The 19,352-nt window shown below is 42.6% G+C and overlaps 1 protein-coding gene across 2 annotated transcripts in view; it reads right to left on the reverse strand.

Annotated features, from left to right (window-relative positions):
• Positions 1–17,890, reverse strand: part of LOC106584411 (mesoderm induction early response protein 2) — a 30,061-nt gene extending 12,171 nt beyond the window's left edge. For both annotated transcript variants that reach the window (XM_045706237.1, XM_014169707.2), the window contains exons 1-7: positions 17,613–17,890; positions 15,452–15,618; positions 11,345–11,470; positions 3,487–3,604; positions 2,971–3,077; positions 2,781–2,850; positions 2,502–2,653 (exon numbers count right to left, since the gene is read on the reverse strand). In XM_045706237.1, the coding sequence (XP_045562193.1) occupies positions 2,502–2,653; positions 2,781–2,850; positions 2,971–3,077; positions 3,487–3,604; positions 11,345–11,470; positions 15,452–15,610 (732 nt within the window). In that variant the 5' untranslated portion in view covers positions 15,611–15,618; positions 17,613–17,890. The remainder of the gene's footprint in view (positions 1–2,501; positions 2,654–2,780; positions 2,851–2,970; positions 3,078–3,486; positions 3,605–11,344; positions 11,471–15,451; positions 15,619–17,612) is intronic.
• Between the last annotated feature and the right edge of the window lie 1,462 nt (positions 17,891–19,352).

Raw genomic sequence — 19,352 nt, forward strand, 5'->3', positions numbered from 1 at the left:
AAGTGGGAAATCTGAGGGTTGTAGTTTTTTCAACTGATTGCCTATTGCCTACACAGTGATTTAGGGTTAATTCTGCACTTCCTAAGGCTTCCACTAGATGTCAACAGTCTTTAGAACGTTGTTTCATGCTTCTACTGTGAATATTGAGCAAACAAGAGGGCCTGGAGTCAGATGAGTGAGGAAATGACATGAGCTCTGAGGTGCGTGCTCACGTGAGTGTGAGCTGTGTTCCTTTTCTTTTCTGAAAACATTGGAATTGTCCGGTTGGAATATTACTGAAGATTTATGTTTAAAACATCCTAAAGATTGATGCTATACATCGTTTGACATATTTCTATGAACGTAAATATAACTTTTTTTGACTTTTCGTCGTGACATTTTTGCGCGCTTCCTGCATTTAGAGTAGTGGACTGAACCCGCGAACAAAAAGGAGGTATTTGGACATAAATTATGGACTTTATTGAACAAAACAAACATGTATTGTGGACCTGGGATTCCTGGGAGTGCATTCTGATGAAGATCATCAAAGGTAAGTGAATATTTATAATATTATTTCTGAGTTTTTTTGACTCAACAAAATGGCGGGTTTGGTTTCATGTCTGAACGCTGTACTCAGATTATTGCAAAGTGTGCTTTCGCTGTAAAGTTTTTTTGATATCTGACACAGCGGTTGCATTAAGGAGAGGTGTATCTATAATTCTTTGAATAACAGTTTAATATTTTATCAACGTTTATGATGAGTATTTCTGTAAATTGATGTGCTCATTCACCGGATGTTTTGGGAGGCAAAACATTTCTGAACATTACACGCCAATGTAAAATGTTTTTTTTGTTAATATAAATATGAACTTTATCAAGCAAAACATACATGTATTGTGTAACATGAAGTCCTATGAGTGCCATCTGATGAAGATCTTCAAAGGTTAGTGATTAATTTTAGCTGTATTTCTGTTTTTTGTGACATCTCTCCTTGCTTGGAAAATGTCTGTGTGGTTTTTCTTGTCAAGGTGATGTCCTAACATAATCTAATGCTATGCTTTCGCCGTAAAGCCTTTTTGAAATCGGACAATGTGGTTGAATTAACGAGCATCTTATCTTTAAAATGGGATATAATAGTTGTATGTTTGAGAAATTTGAATTATGAGATTTTTGTTGTTTTGAATTTGGCGCCCTGCTATTTCACTGGCTGTTGAATAGTGTGTCCCGCAGGTGGGACGGTCACGTCCCACATACCCAAGAGAGGTTAAACAGCTTGGAAAATTCCAGAAAATGATGTCATGGCTTTAGAAGCTTCTGATAGGCTAATTGACATAATTTGAGTCAATTGGAGGTGTACCTGTGGATGTATTTCAAGGCCTACCTTCAAACTCAGTGCCTCTTTGCTTGACATCATGGAAAAACCTAAAGAAATCAGCCAAGACCTCAGAAAAAAATTGTAGACCTCCACAAGTCTGGTTCATCCTTGGGAGCAATTTCCAAACGCCTGAAGGTACCACATTAATCGTCACAAACAATAGTACGTAAGTATAAACACCATGGGACCACGCAGCCGTCATACCGCTCAGGAAGGAGACGCGTTCTGACTCCTAGAGATGAACGTACTTTGGTGCGAAAATTGCAAATAAATCCCAGAACAACAGCAAAGGACCTTGTGAAGATGATGGAGGAAACTGGTACAAAAGTATCTATATCCACAGTAAAACGAGTCTTATATCGACATAACCTGAAAGGCCGCTCAGCAAGGAAGAAGCCACTGCTCCAAAACTGCCATAAAAAAGCCAGACTACGGTTTGCAACTGCACATGGGGACAAAGATCGTACTTTTTTGGAGAAATGTCCTCTGGTCTGATGAAACAAAAATAGAACTGTTTGGCCATAATGACCATCGTTATGTTTGGAGGAAAAGGGGGAGGCTTGCAAGCCAAAGAAAACCATCCCAACCAGGTGGGTCTTCCAAATGGACAATGACAATGACCCCAAATGGACAATGATCCCAAGCATACTTCCAAAGTTGTGGCAAAATGACTTAAGGACTACAATGTCAAGGAATTGGAGTGGCCATCCCAAAGCCCTGACCTCAATCCTATAGAAAATTTGTGGGCAGAACTGAAAAAGCATGTGCGAGCAAGGAGGCCTACAAACCTGACTCAGTTACACCAGCTCTGTCAGGAGGAATGGGCCAAAATTCACCCAACTTATTGTGGGAAGCTTGTGGAAGGCTACCCAAAACATTTGACCCAAGTTAAACAATTTAAAGGCAATGCTACCAAATACTAATTGAGTGTTTGTAAACGTCTGACCCACTGGGAATGTGATGAAAGAATTAAAAGCTAAAATAAATCATTCTCTCTACTATTATTCTGACATTTCACATTCTAAAATAAAGCGGTGATCCTAACTGACCTAAGACAGGGATTTTTTTGTAAGTAAACTTCCGACTTCAACTGTAATAAAAGATAAGAATACGAACATAAAGTAAATGACCCAACCCACTACATTACTTGTTCATTGTCTTTGATTATGTCCCCGTTGATGAGGGTGTCTACAGCCCCGTCCTGGCCTCCCCGTCTCTGGGCACTTAGCAGGAACTCCTTTACAGCCTGGCCTGGCAACATGTCTGGGGTCCACAGGAGCTGGTCCTCATTCTCATAGACTGGGAACAGGAGATGGAGAGATAGTGATAGAGACACAGGTATAAGGATTTGTGTGAGACTGAGCCAAAGTGTCAACACACTAATCCAAAATGTACACTGATTCTGAAAGGGTCTATTGGGGGTTACCTCTCTCCTGGTATGAGTATGGGCTGAGAGGAGGGATTTTGGCTTGGTACATTGAGCCCACCATGATGTCCTGGAAAAATAACGACCACAGTGTCAGTCACAAAGGCACTACAGAAAACAGGTTGTTATATTTCCCTAAATAGTAATTGTAGAATATTTGAGCTCTGTTCAGTAGGCCCCAGTGTCTCACCTTGCGTTCGTCATTGGATGGAATGGAGGTGTTGTCGTCATCATCGTCTGAGACATCTTCTGAAGAGCTGACGAAGGTGCCTTTGTCTCCATCTGCCATGGAATGGGCTAGCACATGGGAACATTTATTACATCAATATGTAGCATTCTCATAACACCACCAGTTAACAACTTCAAGGTACAACAAATTTGTTTTGGCATAAAGGGGTCCTCAGGCCATTTAAAAAATATATTGATGTGATATGATAAGAAGGGGATTCTCCTGAGTGGTGAGCTGGGTGGGTGGGGGTCTGTTTAGGGGAAGTGGTAGCTGTGCTCGAAAAGTAGGAGTGTGTCATACCCATTACATAAAGGTAACTGCCAAAATAAAGGAAACACATGAGTAAATGAGGGATACAAAGTATATTGAAAGCAGGTGCTTTCAATATAGGTGCTTTTCATTTTTGCCATTGAAATAAATATTGCGATACTGGTATCGTCACAGCCCTAATACTCTATATGACATTATTGGTCATACCTCTTAGGTGACGGCGGAAGAGGAGGTCAGAGGCGTGGGAGGTGACAGAGAGAGTGAGGTCATCAGCTGATGACTCCTCTTCATCCTCTCCTGAGAACAGATCTTTAGCAATCTGGTCCTAGAAGAATGGAACTGTCCATTACTGTCTCAATGGAATAGTTCACTACCTTCTCTAAGCATCACACTCAGTGAAGTTAACCTCTCTAGGGTAGGGGGCAGTATTTTCACATCCGGATAAATAACGTACCCGATTTAATCTGGTTATTACTACTGCCCAGAAACTAGAATATGCATATAATTGTTTGATTTGTATAGAAAACACCCTAACGTTTCTAAAACTGTTTGAATGGTGTCTGTGAGTATAACAGAACTCATATGGCAGGCAAAAACCTGAGAAGATTCTGTACAGGAAGTGCCCTCTCGGACCATTTCTTGGCCTTCTACACTCTCTTTATTGAAAACAAAGGATCTCTGCTGTAACGTGACACTTCCTAAGGCTCCCATAGGCTCTCAGAAGGCGCCAGAACGTTGAATGATGACTTTGCAGCCCCAGGCTGAAAAACAGTAGCGCATTTGGATAGTGGTCGATCTGAGAACAATGAGACGGGCGCACATGTGCACGTGAAGAGTCCATTTTAGATTTTGAGTCCTTGAACGAAAACAGGGTTTCCCGGTCGGAATATTATCGCTTTTTTACGAGAAAAATTGCATAAAAATTGATTTTAAACAGCGTTTGACATGCTTCGAAGTACGGTAATGGAATATATTGAATTTTTTTGTCACGATACGCGTCTGCGCGTCACCGTTCGGATAGTGTCTTGAACGCAAGAACAAAACAGAGGATATTTGAACATAACTATGGATTATTTTGAACCAAAACAACATATGTGGATGAAGTAGAAGTCCTGGGAGTGCATTCTGACGAAGAACAGCAAAGGTAATCCAATTTTTCTTATAGTAAATCTGAGTTTGGTGAGTGCCAAACTTGGTGGGTGTCAAAATAGCTAGCCCGTGATGGCGAGCTATCTACTCAGAATATTGCAAAATGTGCTTTTGCCGAAAAACTATTTTAAAATCGGACACCGCGATTGCATAAAGGAGTTCTATATCTATAATTCTTAAAATAATTTTTATGTTTTTTGTGAACGTTTATCGTGAGTAATTTAGTAAATTCACCGGAAGTTTGCGGTGGGTATGCTAGTTCTGAACGTCACATGCTAATGTAAAAAGCTGTTTTTTGATATAAATATGAACTTGATTGAACAAAACATGCATGTATTGTATAACATAATGTCCTAGGAGTGTCATCTGATGAAGATCATCAAAGGTTAGTGCTGCATTTAGCTGTGGTTTTGGTTTTTGTGACATTATATGCTAGCTTGAAAAATGGGTGTCTGATTATTTCGGGCTGGGTACTCTGCTGACATAATCTAATGTTTTGCTTTCGTTGTAAAGCCTTTTTGAAATCGGACAGTGTGATTCTCTGCCTCTAACCCTATTACAGGGGCTGAGTCACTGGCTTACTGGTGCTCTTCCATGCCGTCCCTAGGAGGGGTGCGTCACTTGAGTGGGTTGAGTCACTGACGTGGTCTTCCTGTCTGGGTTGGCGCCCCCCCTTGGGTTGTGCCGTGGTGGAGATCTTTGTGGGCTATACTCGGCCTTGTCTCAGGATGGTAAGTTGGTGGTTGAAGTATCCCTCTAGTGGTGTGGGGGCTGTGCTTTGGCAAAGTGGGTGGGGTTATATCCTGCCTGTTTGGCCCTGTCCGGGGGTATCATTGGATGGGGCCACAGTGTCTCCTGACCCCTCCTGTCTCAGCCTGCAGTATTTATGCTGCAGTAGTTTATGTGTCGGGGGGCTAGGGTCAGTCTGATATATCTGGAGTATTTCTCCTGTCTTATCCGGTGTCCTGTGTGAATTTAAGTATGCTCTCTCTAATTCTCTCTTTCTCTCTTCCTTTCTATCTTTCTCTCTCTCGGAGGACCTGAGCCCTAGGACCATGCCTCCGGACTACCTGGCATGATGACTCCTTGTTGTCCCCAGTCCACCTGGCCGTGCTGCTGCTCCAGTTTCAACTGTTCTGCCTGCGGCTATGGAATCCTGACCTGCTCACTGTGATTACTATTATTTGACCATGCTGGTCATTTATGAACATTTGAACATCTTGGCCATGTTCTGTTATAATCTCCAGAAGAGGACTGGCCACCCCTCATAGCCTGGTTCCTCTCTAGGTTTCTTCCTAGGATTTGGCCTTTCGAGGGAGTTTTTCCTAGCCACCGTACTTCTACACCTGCATTGCTTGCTGTTTGGGGTTTTAGGCTGGGTTTCTGTACAGCACTTTGATATCCTCTCTAGGGTATGTGGGACGAAATCGTCCCATCTACTCAACAGCCAGTGGAATCGAGTGGCGCGATTTTGAAATACCTTAGAAATCCTATTACTTCAATTTCTCAAACATATGACTATTTTACACCATTTTAAAGACAAGACTCTCGTTAATCTAACCACATTGTCCGATTTCAAAAAGGCTTTACAACGAAAGCAAAACATTAGATTATGTCAGCAGAGTACCCAGCCAGAAATAATCAGACACCCATTTTTCAAGCTAGCATATAATGTCACAAAAACCAAAACCACAGCTAAATGCAGCACTAACCTTTGATGATCTTCATCAGATGACACTCCTAGGACATTATGTTATACAATACATTCATGTTTTGTTCAATCAAGTTCATATTTATATCAAAAACCAGCTTTTTACATTAGCATGTGACGTTCAGAACTAGCAAACATACCGAAAACTTCCGGTGAATTTACTAAATTACTCACGATAAACGTTCACAAAAAACATAACAATTATTTTAAGAATTATAGATATAGAACTCCTTTATGCAATCGCGGTGTCCGATTTTAAAATAGCTTTTCGGCAAAAGCACATTTTGCAATATTCTGAGTAGATAGCTCGCCATCACGGGCTAGCTATTTTGACACCCACCAAGTTTGGCACTCACCAAACTCAGATTTACTATAAGAAAAATTGGATTACCTTTGCTGTTCTTCGTCAGAATGCACTCCCAGGACTTCTACTTCATCCACAAATGTTGTTTTGGTAAGACTCAAAGTTGAAAATGGAGTCGTCTCGTGCACGCGCGCCCCCGTCCCATTGTTCTCAGATTGACCACTTACCAAATGCGCTACTGTTTTTCAGCCTGAGACAGCAGAGTCATCATTCAACGTTCTGGCGCCTTCTGAGAGCCTATGGGAGCCTTAGAAAGTGTCACGTTACAGCAGAGATCCTCTGTTTTCAATAAAGAGAGTGTAGAAGGCCAAGAAATGGTCCGAGAGGGCACTTCCTGTACAGAATCTTCTCAGGTTTTGGCCTGCCATATGAGTTCTGTTATACTCACAGACACCATTCAAACAGTTTTAGAAACTTTAGGGTGTTTTCTATCCAAATCAAACAATTATATGCATATTGTAGTTTCTGGGCAGTAGTAATAACCAGATTAAATCAGGTACGTTTTTTATCCGGATGTGAAAATACTGCCCCCTACCCTAGAGAGGATATATCAGCTGATGTAAGAATGGCTATATAAATACATTTGATTTGATTTGATCACAAAGGACCTATCATGGTCCAAACACACCAACACAGTTGTGAGGAGGACATGACAACCCCTCTTCCCCCTCAGGAGGCTGAAAGGATTAGGCATGGGTTCTCAGATCCTCCAAAAGTTCTACAGCTGCACCATCGAGAGCATCCTGACTGGTTGCATCACCACTTGGTATGGCAACTGCTTAGCATCCGACTGCAAGGCGCTACAGAGGTTAGTGCATACGTCCCAGTACATCACTGAAGCCGAGCTCCCTGCTATCCAGGACCTCTACACAAGGTGGTGAGCGGTGTCAGAGGAAGGCCCTAAAAATTGTCAAGGATTCCAGCCACCCAAGTCATAGACGTTCTCTCTGCTACTGCACGGCAAATGGCACCAGAGTGCTAAGTCTGGGACTAAAAGGCTCATTAACAGCTTCTACCCACAAGCCATAAGACTGATGAACAGTTAATCAAATAGCTGCCTGGACTATTTACATTGACCCCATAAGTATACAGTGCATTTGGAAAGTATTCAGACTTCCCTTCCCTTTTTCCACATTTTGTTACGTTACAGTCTTATTCTAAAATTGATTTTAAAAACAATCCTCATCAATATAAACACAATACCCCATAATGACAATGCAAAAACAGGTTTTTAGACATTTTTGCAAATATATTAAAAATAAACTGAAATACCTTATTTACATAAATATTCAGACCCTTTGCTATGACACTCGAAATTGAGCTCAGGTGCATTCTGTTTACATTGATCATCCTTGAGATGTGGTAAATTCAAGTGATTGGACATGATTTGGAAAGGCACCCACCTGTCTATCAGTGGCAGCTCCTCAGAGGAGGAATTTCATCAGTGAATTTCATAAAAATAAAAATGGTAAAACATTGAAAAAGTTATCCTTTTTAGATAAAACTATAGTAAATATATTCACGTCACCAAATAATTGATTAAAACACTGTTTTGCAATGAAGGTCTACAGTAGCCTCAGCAGCACTCTGTAGGGTAGCACTATGGTGTAGCCGGAGGACAGCTAGCTTCCGTCCTCCTCTTGGTACATTGACTTCAATACAAAAACTAGGAGGCACTTGGTTCTCACCCCCTTCCATAGACTTACAAAGTAAATTATGACAACTTCCGGAGGACGTCCTCCAACCTATCAGAGCTCTTGCAGCAATGAACTGACATGTTGTCCACCCAATCAAAGGATCAGAGAATGAATCTAGTACTGAAAGCATTAGCTACAGCTGGCTAGCACTGCAGTGCATAACATGATGTGGTGAGTAGTTGACTCAAAGAGAGAGAAAGACAATAGTTGAACAGTTTTCAACAAATACATTTCAAATACATTAAAAAATGAAGGAGAAACAAGAGAGAGAGAGTCATTTTTCTTCACTTTCAGTTTCACTTACTTAGCTAGCAAACGCAGCTGGCTAGTTTAGCTACTCAAACACCTGGCTCAAACAGAGGGACGCTATGTTAGCTAGCTGGCTATGACTATCCAACACAACACTAGAACTCTTCCAAGTCAAGGTAAGCTTTTGGTTTTATTAATTTATTGCCACTGGGGCCCGCCGGTGTAACTGCTTACTGACTATACACTGTAACGTTACTGCATGATTAGCTAATATGGGGACAACGATGTAGATGGTTTGGCTTGGAAAGCCTGGTCACATACAGCTGATGTGTTGTTCATTGAAGTCCACAAACGAAGGGAAAAGGTGAGAGGAATAACAATGCTATGAACGTGAACTGTGTTTATGCGTGATCAGGGGTGTATTCATTCCACCGATTCTGTTGAAAAGCGTTTCTTAAACGGAAGCAATTGAAACAGGGATAAAAAAATATTTTTTTCATTTGAAACTCTCGTTTGCAACGGTTGGACTAATGATTACAACCTTGATAAGCTAGATGCAGGCAAGAGTGTGCAAGGTAGTATTGAATGTCACTGTCTGTCAATGTCTCACTGTCTGTCATCTCAAATTTTTCTCTGGACCTGTGTGCACCTACGTTGTAAAATTTCATTCATAGGCTAGGTTGTAGCAAACTCATGATGGGTATAGGGAAAATGTGAGTATTTAAAAAAAAAAAAAGTTAACCTTTTATTTTTTTACCTTTATTTAACTAGGCAAGTCAGTTAAGAACAAATTCTCATTTTCAATGATGGCCTAGGAACAGTGCCTGTTCAGAGGCAGAATGACAGATTTATACCTTGTCAGCTCAGGGATTTGAACTTGCAACCTTTCGGTGACTAGTCCAACGCTCTAACCACTAGCAGTAGCCTAAACCTATCAACGTTACATTGAACTGGGTGAATGGAATATGAATGACAGTCATCCAACATGCTGTAATAGAAATAAGGCCATGCTCATGAAAAGAAAAATCTTCCTCCCTCATCATTTTTTTGTCATTTTAGCAGACGCTCTTATCCAGAGCGACTTACAGTAGTGAATGCATACATTTCATACATTTTTTTTTGTTCTGTGCTGGCCCCCCGTGGGAATCGAACCCACAACCCTGGCGTTGCAAACACCATGCTCTACCAACTGAGCTACAGGGAAGGCCATAAATGGCACTGACCGCCACTGCTGTCTATATAAGGTCCCACAGCCATGAAGTCGAAGGAAATGTCCGTAGAGCTCAGAGACAGGATTGTGTCGAGGCACAGATCTGGGGAAGGGTAGCAAAACATTTCTGCAGCATTGAAGGTCCCCAAGAACACAGTGGCCTCCATTATTCATAAATGGAAGAAGTTTGAAACCACCAAGACTCTTCCTAGAGCTGGCCGCACGGCCAAACTGAGCAATCAGGGGAGAAGGACCTTGGTTAGGGAGGTGACCAAGAACCCGATGGTCACTCTGACAGAGCTCCAGCTCTGTGGAGATGAAAGAACCTTCCAGAAGGACAACCATCTCTGCAGCCCTCCACCAATCAGGCCGTGATGGTAGAGTGGCCAGACGGAAGCCACTCCTCAGTAAAAGGCACATGACAGCCCGCTTGGAGTTTTGGCAAAAAGCACCTAAAGGACTCCCAAGAGAAACAAGATTCTCTGGTCTGATGAAACCAAGATTGAACTTTTTGGCCTGAATGCCAATCGTCACGTCTGGAGGAAACCTGGCACCATCCCTACGGTGAAGCATGGTGGTTGCAGCATCATTCTGTGGGGATGTTTTTCAGCGGGTTGGGAGACTAGTCAGGATCAAGGGAAAGATGAACGGAGCAAAGTACAGACAGATCCTTGATGAAAACCTGCTCCAGAGCGCTCAGGACCTCAGACTGGCTCGAAGGTTCACCTAACAGGACAACTACTCTAAGCACACAGCCAAGACAAAGCAGGAGTGGCTTTGGGACAAGTCTCTGAATGTCCTTGAATGGCCCAGCCTGAGACCAGACTTGAACCCGATTGAACATCTATGGAGAGACTTGAAAATAGCTGTGTAGTGACGCTCCCCATCCAACCTAACAGAGCTTGAGAGGATCTGCAGAGAAGAATGGGAGAAACTCCCCAAATACAGGTGTGCCAAGCTTGTAGCGTCATACCCAAGAAGACTCAGGGCAGATCGCTGCCAAAGGTACTTCAACAAAGTACTGAGTAAAGGGTCTGAATACTTATGTAAATGTGATATTTCTGTTTTGTTCTTTTTTTATACATTTGCAAAAAACAGTTTTTGCTCTGTCATTATGGGGTATTGTGTGTAGATTGATGAGAGGGGAAAAAACTATTGAATCAATTTTAGAATAAGGCTGAAACAACAAAATGTGGAAAAAATCAAGGGGATACTGAACACTTTCTGAATGCACTGTATATGCAATGATTGTCTTGCACAGGCTTGATGTACACTCACTGGACTCTAACCACACACCCACACATACTACACTGACACTCCAACACACACACACGGACAAAGACACATGCATATTGACACCACACACACACGCTGCTGCTACTCTCTGTTTATTTTCTGTACATAGTCACTTTACACCTACCTACACCTTTTTTTAAAACTCTGCATTTTTGACTAAGGTCGTACGTAAGCTTTCGGAGCATATGACAAATAAAATTAGATTTGATTTCCTAACAAATTAATCAATTAAGTACTAGGAAGAAACAAAACAAGAACAAAAATCATCCAGACTGGAACTGGAGGGCCTGAGTTGTTCACCCCTTCTGCAATGCTTTCCTGGCTGTGTTTACAGTTTTATCTGTGGATTACTCCAGTCTCAGGTATGTCTAGTTATACCCAGGTCTCACCTTGTCCAGTGTCACGTTAGGCAGACTGGCTGCTAGCTCGTTGGGCTCCCTGTCCTGCTGCAGGAGGGGATCAGACACCTCATACCCACACAGAGACAGCAGGTCCTCCAGGGGAATCTCACTGCCCTATAGAGAGAGACAGACAGAGAGAGAGAGAGAGAGAGAGAGAGAGAGAGAGAGAGAGAGAGAGAAAGAGAGAGAGAGAGAGACAGAGAGAGAAAGACAGAGACAGAGAGAGAGACAGAGAGAGAGAGAGAAAGCGAGTGAGCGAGATAAGGGTAAATTTGGCAATTAAGAATTGGATAGAATCCATTAATCCAGGCCTGGGCAATTATTTTCAATGGAGGGCCACATTAGAATATATTTTTGCCATCGCGGGCCAGAATCATATTACAGGATTATACATCATGTGTATGAATGTGTTGACAGATATATCTACTGTAAATCACATTCAGATATGCTACTTATTTTACTTTTTTTTTTACATGCACACAAATAAACCACATCCATCTTCTCCTTTTGGTAGGCATTTTCATTATTAAACATGCAATGAACTACACGGAGGGAAAAGTACACTGTGCATTCAGCACCACGGACAGAACTCTTGTTAACGGGTATGCACAAAAACACAAGAAAGAGAGAGAGCTCAACATTACATTTAAACTACTCAATCAGTGTGAGGAGTAGCCTCCTGAGTGGCACAGTGGTCTAAGGCACTGCATCACAGTGCTAGCTGTGCCACTAGAGGACCTGGTTTGAGTCCAGGCTCTGTCGCAGCCAGAAAGTTTGGCCGGCAGGGATGGCCTTGTCCCATCGCACTCTAGTGACTGGTGGGCCGGGTGCATGCATGCTGACACAGTCGCCAGGTGTACGGTGTTTCCTCCGACACATGGTGTGGCTGGCTTCTGGGTGAAGCAGTCATTGTGTCAGTGTGGCTTGGCTTGGTTGGGTTGTGCTTCGGAGGATGCATGGCTCTTGACCTTCACCTCTCCCGAGTTGCAGCAATGAGACAAGACTGTAACTATCAATTGGGGAGAGAAAGGGGTACATAATATATAAATAAATAAATAAAACAATCAGTGTGAGGAGTGAAGTCTGGCTAGAGCAGTGAAGTCAGGTATAGTTTCTGACATTGCTATGCGCAGGATTGCAGAGAGGTGAGAGTCAGTAAGAGATGATCTGTGCCTTGACTTGTTATATTTCATCACTGAAAATGTCTGTTCACATACATAGATTGACCCAAACAGTACAAATATCTTCTGAGCATGACTCCTCCTAATCTTTGGAAAGTTTTGTTCATCGAGAGATGCATTGAACCTCGTCAGTGACATTGTTTTGAATAGTTCTGCAATCACTGCATCAGACTGAAGATGGATAAGCTCAAGTTGCAGGTCAGTGGGAGCGTTATCCACATTGAAGGTGGAAGGAGAGGAAACCAACAGCATGTCATTTTCCAACACTTTGAAATCGTCAAAACGACGAGAATTCTCACCGTTCAAAGCACGCAGCAGTGATGTATACTTCTCCCGCTGGTCATCTGATAGGGAACAGACTAGTGGTGTTGGAAGTGGGTGAGATTGTTGGCTTCTACTTGGCGGGTCAGGAGGAGTAATTTTCCCTTGAAGGCTTTTACAAAGTTGTACATCTGATGTGCAAAAAGGCCCTTCCCTTGTAGTTTGGAATTCAGCTAATTCATGAGGGCCATGATGTCTACGGTGAAGGCAAAATCAGCCAACCATTCTTTATCTTACAGTTCGGGGATATCCACATTTTTTCCTTTAATTTGCAAAAACTCAGCAATCTCTGACTTCACGTCCCACATGCTTTTGGTAGCCCAGTGGTTAGAGCGTTGGGCTAGTAACCGAAAGGTTGCTGGATCGAATCCCCAAGCTGACAAGGTAAAAATCTGTCATTCTGCCCCTGAGCAAGGCAGTTAACCCACTGTTCCCCGGGTGCCGAAGATGTGGATGTCGAGTAAGGCAGCCCCCCGCACCTCTCTGATTCATTGGGGTTGGGTTAAATGCGGAAGACACATTTAACTTGAAGGCATTCAGGTGTACAACTGTCTAGGTATCCTCCTTTCCCCTTTTAAGGACCTTCCCCAAACTCAGCCATCTCACGTTTGTGTGGTAGGGGAGATCTGCAGGATCCGACTCTGTCTCTTCCAACAGTGAGACAAACTGCCTGTGGTTTAAAGATTTTTCTCTCATGAAGTTTACCACTTTAGTGACTGTATCCACAACATGGCTCATATTCAGAAGACATTTACAGAGCACCTCCTGATGAATAATTCAATGCAGGAAAAACATTTTCTGATCTGGGTTCAGCTCAGCTACTTGATCTTGTATCCTTTTCAAAAGGCCAACATTTTTTCCTGTCAACTTTGGGCACCCATCAGTGGTCACACTGGATAACTTTTCAAAACTCAGTCCCAGCTTTGCCACACTTATTAGTGTTGTGCTCTTCATAGACTGCACTGAACCAAGCTCGTCTGTCATTTCAAAGTCTGGGGTTATGCCTTGTAAGAATATCAACAACGGCACTGTGTCACCTGCATCACTGCTCTCATCCAGGGCCAAGGAGAAATAGGTGAAATCCTTCACCTTGTCTTTCAACTGTTGTTCCATATTCTCTGCGATGTCCTCAACACGCCGTGTCAATGTTCGTCTTGACAGGGAAACATTTTCAAACAGCTCTTTCTTGTCGGGGCAAAGTATTGCTGCAGTCAATTAAACATTCTTTAATGAATTTGCCCTCAGTGAATGGCTTGCTATGTTTAGACATTTTGTGGGACTATTTAAAAAAAAAACTATATATATATATTTCACCTTTATTTAACCAGGTAGGCCAGTTGAGAACAAGTTCTCATTTACAACTACGACCTGGCCAAGATAAAGCAAAGCAGTGCAAAGGAGGAATTGGCTTTGGGGGTGACCAGTGAAATATACCTGCTGGAGCGCGTGCTACGGGTGGGTGCTGCTATGGTGACCAGTGAGCTGAGATAAGGCGGGGCTTTACCTAGCAAAGACTAATAGGTGACCTGGAGCCAGTGGGTTTGGCGACGAATATGTAGCGAGGACCAGCCAACAAGAGCATACAGGTCGCAGTGGTGGGTAGTATATGGGGCTTTGGTGACAAAACAGATGGCACTGTGATAGACTGCATCCAATTTGCTGAGTAGAGTGTTGGAGGCTACTGTGTAAATGACATCGCCGAAGTCAAGGATCAGTAGGATAGTCAGTTTTACGAGGGTATGTTTCGCAGCATGAGTGAAGGATGCTTTGTTACGAAATAGGAAGCCGATTCTAGATTTAATTTTGGATTGGAGATGCTTAATGTGAATCTGAAAGGAGAGTTTACAGTCTAACCAGACACCTAGGTATTTGTATACAGTACAAAGCTAGCTCTCGCAATTCCGTCGTATGCTGAATGCAGTTTTGTGAAAAGTCCTTGCTGCTTTTGCAACTATGAAAGCAACTCTTTCGATGCACTTGCCCTCTGCTCAGAAGACATATTCCTATATTTCTCTACATGCTTTGTCTGGAAGTGTCGGGACAAGTTGTGGTCTTTCAAGACGGCTCTCTTTGCACACTAAGCACACCGCTTTCCCTGATGCCTCAATAAATACATATTTAGATGCTAGCTACAATTTGTAACTGTGACGTGTGTGTCAACCTGTCAGTCACTGTCTGTCCTCGTGCAGTTGTTATTTATACGTGCCTTCAAAAGAAATGTCCCACAAGCGGTGTGAGTTAAATCATTACACAAAGGCGAGTAATCATTGGGCTTTTAATTTGAATAACAAATACATTTTTCAAAACTTTACTATCGCAAATTCTTCATGTGATCTGAGCATGATTCCGCGGGCTGTATTGAATCAGGTCGCGGGCTGCATACAGCCCCCGGGCCTGACTTTGCCCTGCATTAATTCATCACATTATGGAATAATTGACAATCTATTACATAGAATAATATTATTCACTCCTGGTCTAGAGGGATGCAGTGAGGTCAGGCTTTTGTCCCAGCCCAGCAGTAAAGTTGTGGTTGCCTACTGCTGCCTCTAATGGGTCAACACACCACACCAGATGCCAGAGGAGCTGTACTCACATTTTGGGGACGTGCTGCCATCTTCATTGGGCGGCCCTGTGAGTGTGAGGCCCCCAGGCTCTTCTGCAGCTCCACTAGGGCCCTGGACTCCTCCTCTGGCCCCTCATAGCCCTGCCTCAGGATCTCCACTAGGCTGCATCTGTGATCTCCAGAGCCCATCGAACTAGCTAAAACACACACACACACACACACACACACACACACACACACACACACACACACACACACAAAGGGTTACCATCGTGGAAGACCAGTAGGTGCTTGATCCCTGTTCATTCCATTATATACTGAACAACAATATAAACGCAACATGCAACAATTTCTAAGATTTTAATTAGTTACAGTAAATATAAGGAAATCAGTCATTTGAAATAAATAAATAATGCCCTAATCTATGGATTTCACATGACTGGGCAGGGGCGCAGCCATGGGTGGGCCTTGGAGAGCATAGGCCCACCCACTTGGGAGCCAGGTCGACCCACCCGGGAGCCAGGCCCAGCTAATAAGGACGAGTTTTTCCCTACAAAAGGGCTTTATTACAGACAGAAATTCTCCTCGGCACCCCCACCCCTCTGACGATCCCACAGGTGAAGAAGCGAGATGTGGAGGTCCTGGGCTGGTGTGGTTGCATTTGGTCTGCGGTTGTGAGGCTGGTTGGATGTACTATCAAATTCTCTAAAACGACGTTGGAGGCGGCTTATGGTTGAGAATTTAACATTAAATTCTCTGGCAAAAGCTCTGGTGGAAATTCCTGCAGTCAGCAAGCCAATTGCACGCTCCCTCATGAATTGAGACATCTGTGACATTGTGTTGTGTGACAAAACTGTGTAATGATCATGCTGTTTAATCAGCTTCTTGATATGCCACACCTGTCAGGTGGATGGATTATCTTGACTAAGGATAAAATGCTCACTAACGGTGATGTAAACAAATTTGTGCACAAACAGTGAATTGTCAACTCAACATGGCTTTTATTTAGTCAGGATCATTATGAGATTATAATAAAACATTATAAGGCCTGTCATACATGCTTATGACAAGCCCTAGAATGCATTATAGCAGTATATTTAAGCAATAAGGCCCGAGGGGGTGTGGCATATGGCCAATATACCACAGCTAAGGGCTGTTCATATGCATGATGGCCTGGATACAGCCCTTAGCCGTGGTATATTGGCCATATATCACAAAACCCTGAGGTGACTTATTGCTATTATAAAATGGTTACCAACATTATTAGAACAGTAAAAATAAATGTTTTGTCATATCCGTGGTATACGGTCTGATATACAATGGTTTTCAGCCAATCAGTATTCAGGGCTCGAACCACCTAGTTTATAATAATGCATTATAGGCTTACCTGCTGTTGTGTAAAGTGTTACAAGTCTTTTTACTTGTTCTGTAATTCAAAGTTACCTTACAACCACTCATGAATTAAAGACTGGTTGAAGTTAATCCAACAGTGGAAACTAATGTTACTAGAAAAACTGAATTTGACTTTTTGTAGTTGACCTATGAACCAACAGTCAAGAGTTAGTTTTCACCTCAAGCAAATACAGCTGTGGTCTACTTAAAACTCTTTAGGGCGAATACTTTCACAAACAATACATTTGTGACAGGTACGTTTATGGCCATTTTAACTTTGAAAAGCTTGGTCCACTTCACTTCAGGACGCAATGACCAGGGCGCTTTCCTGTAACTTGGTGCTGAACGTTCCTTCCTCTGACTCACAAATGGCACGCGAGAGAAGGAAATAGTTCTGGCTATTGCGTTTTCACCCGAAAAGACACCGACAGAGTATCTGAAATAAGTCGGACTTCTCTCAAAGTTTGCAGTCCAAATGCATTACTAACGGAGCACACCTGGACCACTTCTTCAGCACCACCATCGAGGTGGTCTCCGATTGTGTTCTATAGCGCACTATCTGGCAAATTGGGAATGGCTCTTTAATGCGAAGAACGCGGAGAGGCGAGCCTGGGACAAAATGCCCCCATTTTACTTCCTTAATTATCAACACATATTACATTCACAACCTTCTGTAACCCGTTGATACGATTGTCAACATCGATAGCTACAGTCTTGGACGACAGAGGCTCTCAAACTCAGAGCTGTTCCAGTATCATTTAGTCCTCACATTCCTACCCAAGCCCTTTTGCTTACTTACCTCCGCCATTCCGTTTCTGCGCAGGCTGAGGAATGCCCGGATGTTGTAGAGCTATGGCTCTATTCTACAGTATGTACAGCCTACAGACCTAGTTTACTGCCGCAACGTTTCAGCAACAATGATGACAGTAAACTACAGGAAAAATTCTGAAATGAGAGAGTACGCCGTGTACTATTCACGTCTGGTATTGGTACAGGCTTTCAGAAACTTGCCATCCCGCTTGGTCTTTGTGAAAATAACTAACAAAGGACAATGATTGAAGTTCAGATGTTTGTAAAGTTGCCCTTTGAACTTAATATCACATGTTTGTTCACCTATGAGCCTGAATAGTCATTGTAGCCAATCTGATTGTCATGGTCTAGGGGAGAGTGGGGTATATTTTGCTGTTTTTTTAAATTACATTCAGCATCACTATGTCAAGGGAAATATAGTATTATTTCTAACAAATCTATCTACATATATTTCAGGATGTTGTGTATCCCTGGAAATAATCAGAATTCATGGAAACATAACAGTTTTGAAAACACACAGTACCAGTCAAGTGTTTGGACCCAAACTCATTCAAGGGTTTTTCTTTATTTGTACTATTTTCTACATTGTAGAATAATAGTGAAGACATCGAAACTATGAAATAACACATATGGAATCATGTAGTAACCAAAAAAAGTGTTAAACAAATCAAAATATATTTTATATTTGATATTCTTCAAATAGCCACCCTTTGCCTTGACAGCTTTGCACACTCTTGGCATTTTCTCAACCAACTTCATGAGGTAGTCACCTGGAATGCATTTCAATTAACAGGTGTGCCTTGGTAAAAGTTCATTTGTGGAATTTCTATCCTTCTTAATGCGTTTGAGCCAATCAGTTGTGTTGTGACAAGGTAGGGGTGGTATACAGAAGATAGCCCTATTTGGTAAAATTCCATGTCCATATTATGGCAAGAACAGCTCAAATAAGCAAAGAGAAATGACAGACCATCATTACTTTAAGACATGAAGGTCAGTCAATACGGAACATTTCAATAACTTTTCTTGAAAGTTTCTTCAAGTGCAGTCACAAAAACCATCAAGCGCTACGATGAAACTGTCTCTCATGAGGGCCGCCACAGGATAGGAAGACCCAGAGTTACCTCTGCTGTAGATGATAAGTTCATTAGAGTTACAGCCTCAGAAATTGCAGCCCAAATAAATACTTCACAGAGTTCAAGTAACAGACACATCTCAACATCAACTGTTCAGAGGAGACTGCGTGAATCAGGCCTTCATGGTCGAATTGGAAGAAACCACTACTAAAGGACACCAATAATAAGAAGAGACTTGCTTGGGCCAAGAAACACGAGCAATGGACATTAGACCGGTGGAAATCTGTCCCTTGGTCTGATGAGTCTAAATTTGAGATGTATGGTTTCAACTGCCGTGCCTTTGTGAGACGCAGAGTAGGTGAACGGATGATCTCCGCATGTGTGGTTCCCACTGTGAAGTATGGAGGAGGTGGTGTGGGGGTGCTTTGCTGGTGACACTGTGATTTAGCTAGAATTCAAGGCACACTTAACCAGCATGGCTACCACAGCATTCTGCAGCGATACGCCATCCCGTCTGGTTTGGGCTTAGTGGGACTATCATTTGTTTTTCAACAGGACAATGACCCAAAACACCTCCAGGCCATGTAAAGGCTATTTGACCAAGAAGGAGAGTGATGGAGTGCTGCATCAGATGACCTGGCCTCCACAATCACTCG

The sequence above is a fragment of the Salmo salar genome, chromosome ssa23 (genome assembly GCF_905237065.1).
Source record: "Salmo salar chromosome ssa23, Ssal_v3.1, whole genome shotgun sequence".
NCBI lineage: Eukaryota > Metazoa > Chordata > Actinopteri > Salmoniformes > Salmonidae > Salmo > Salmo salar.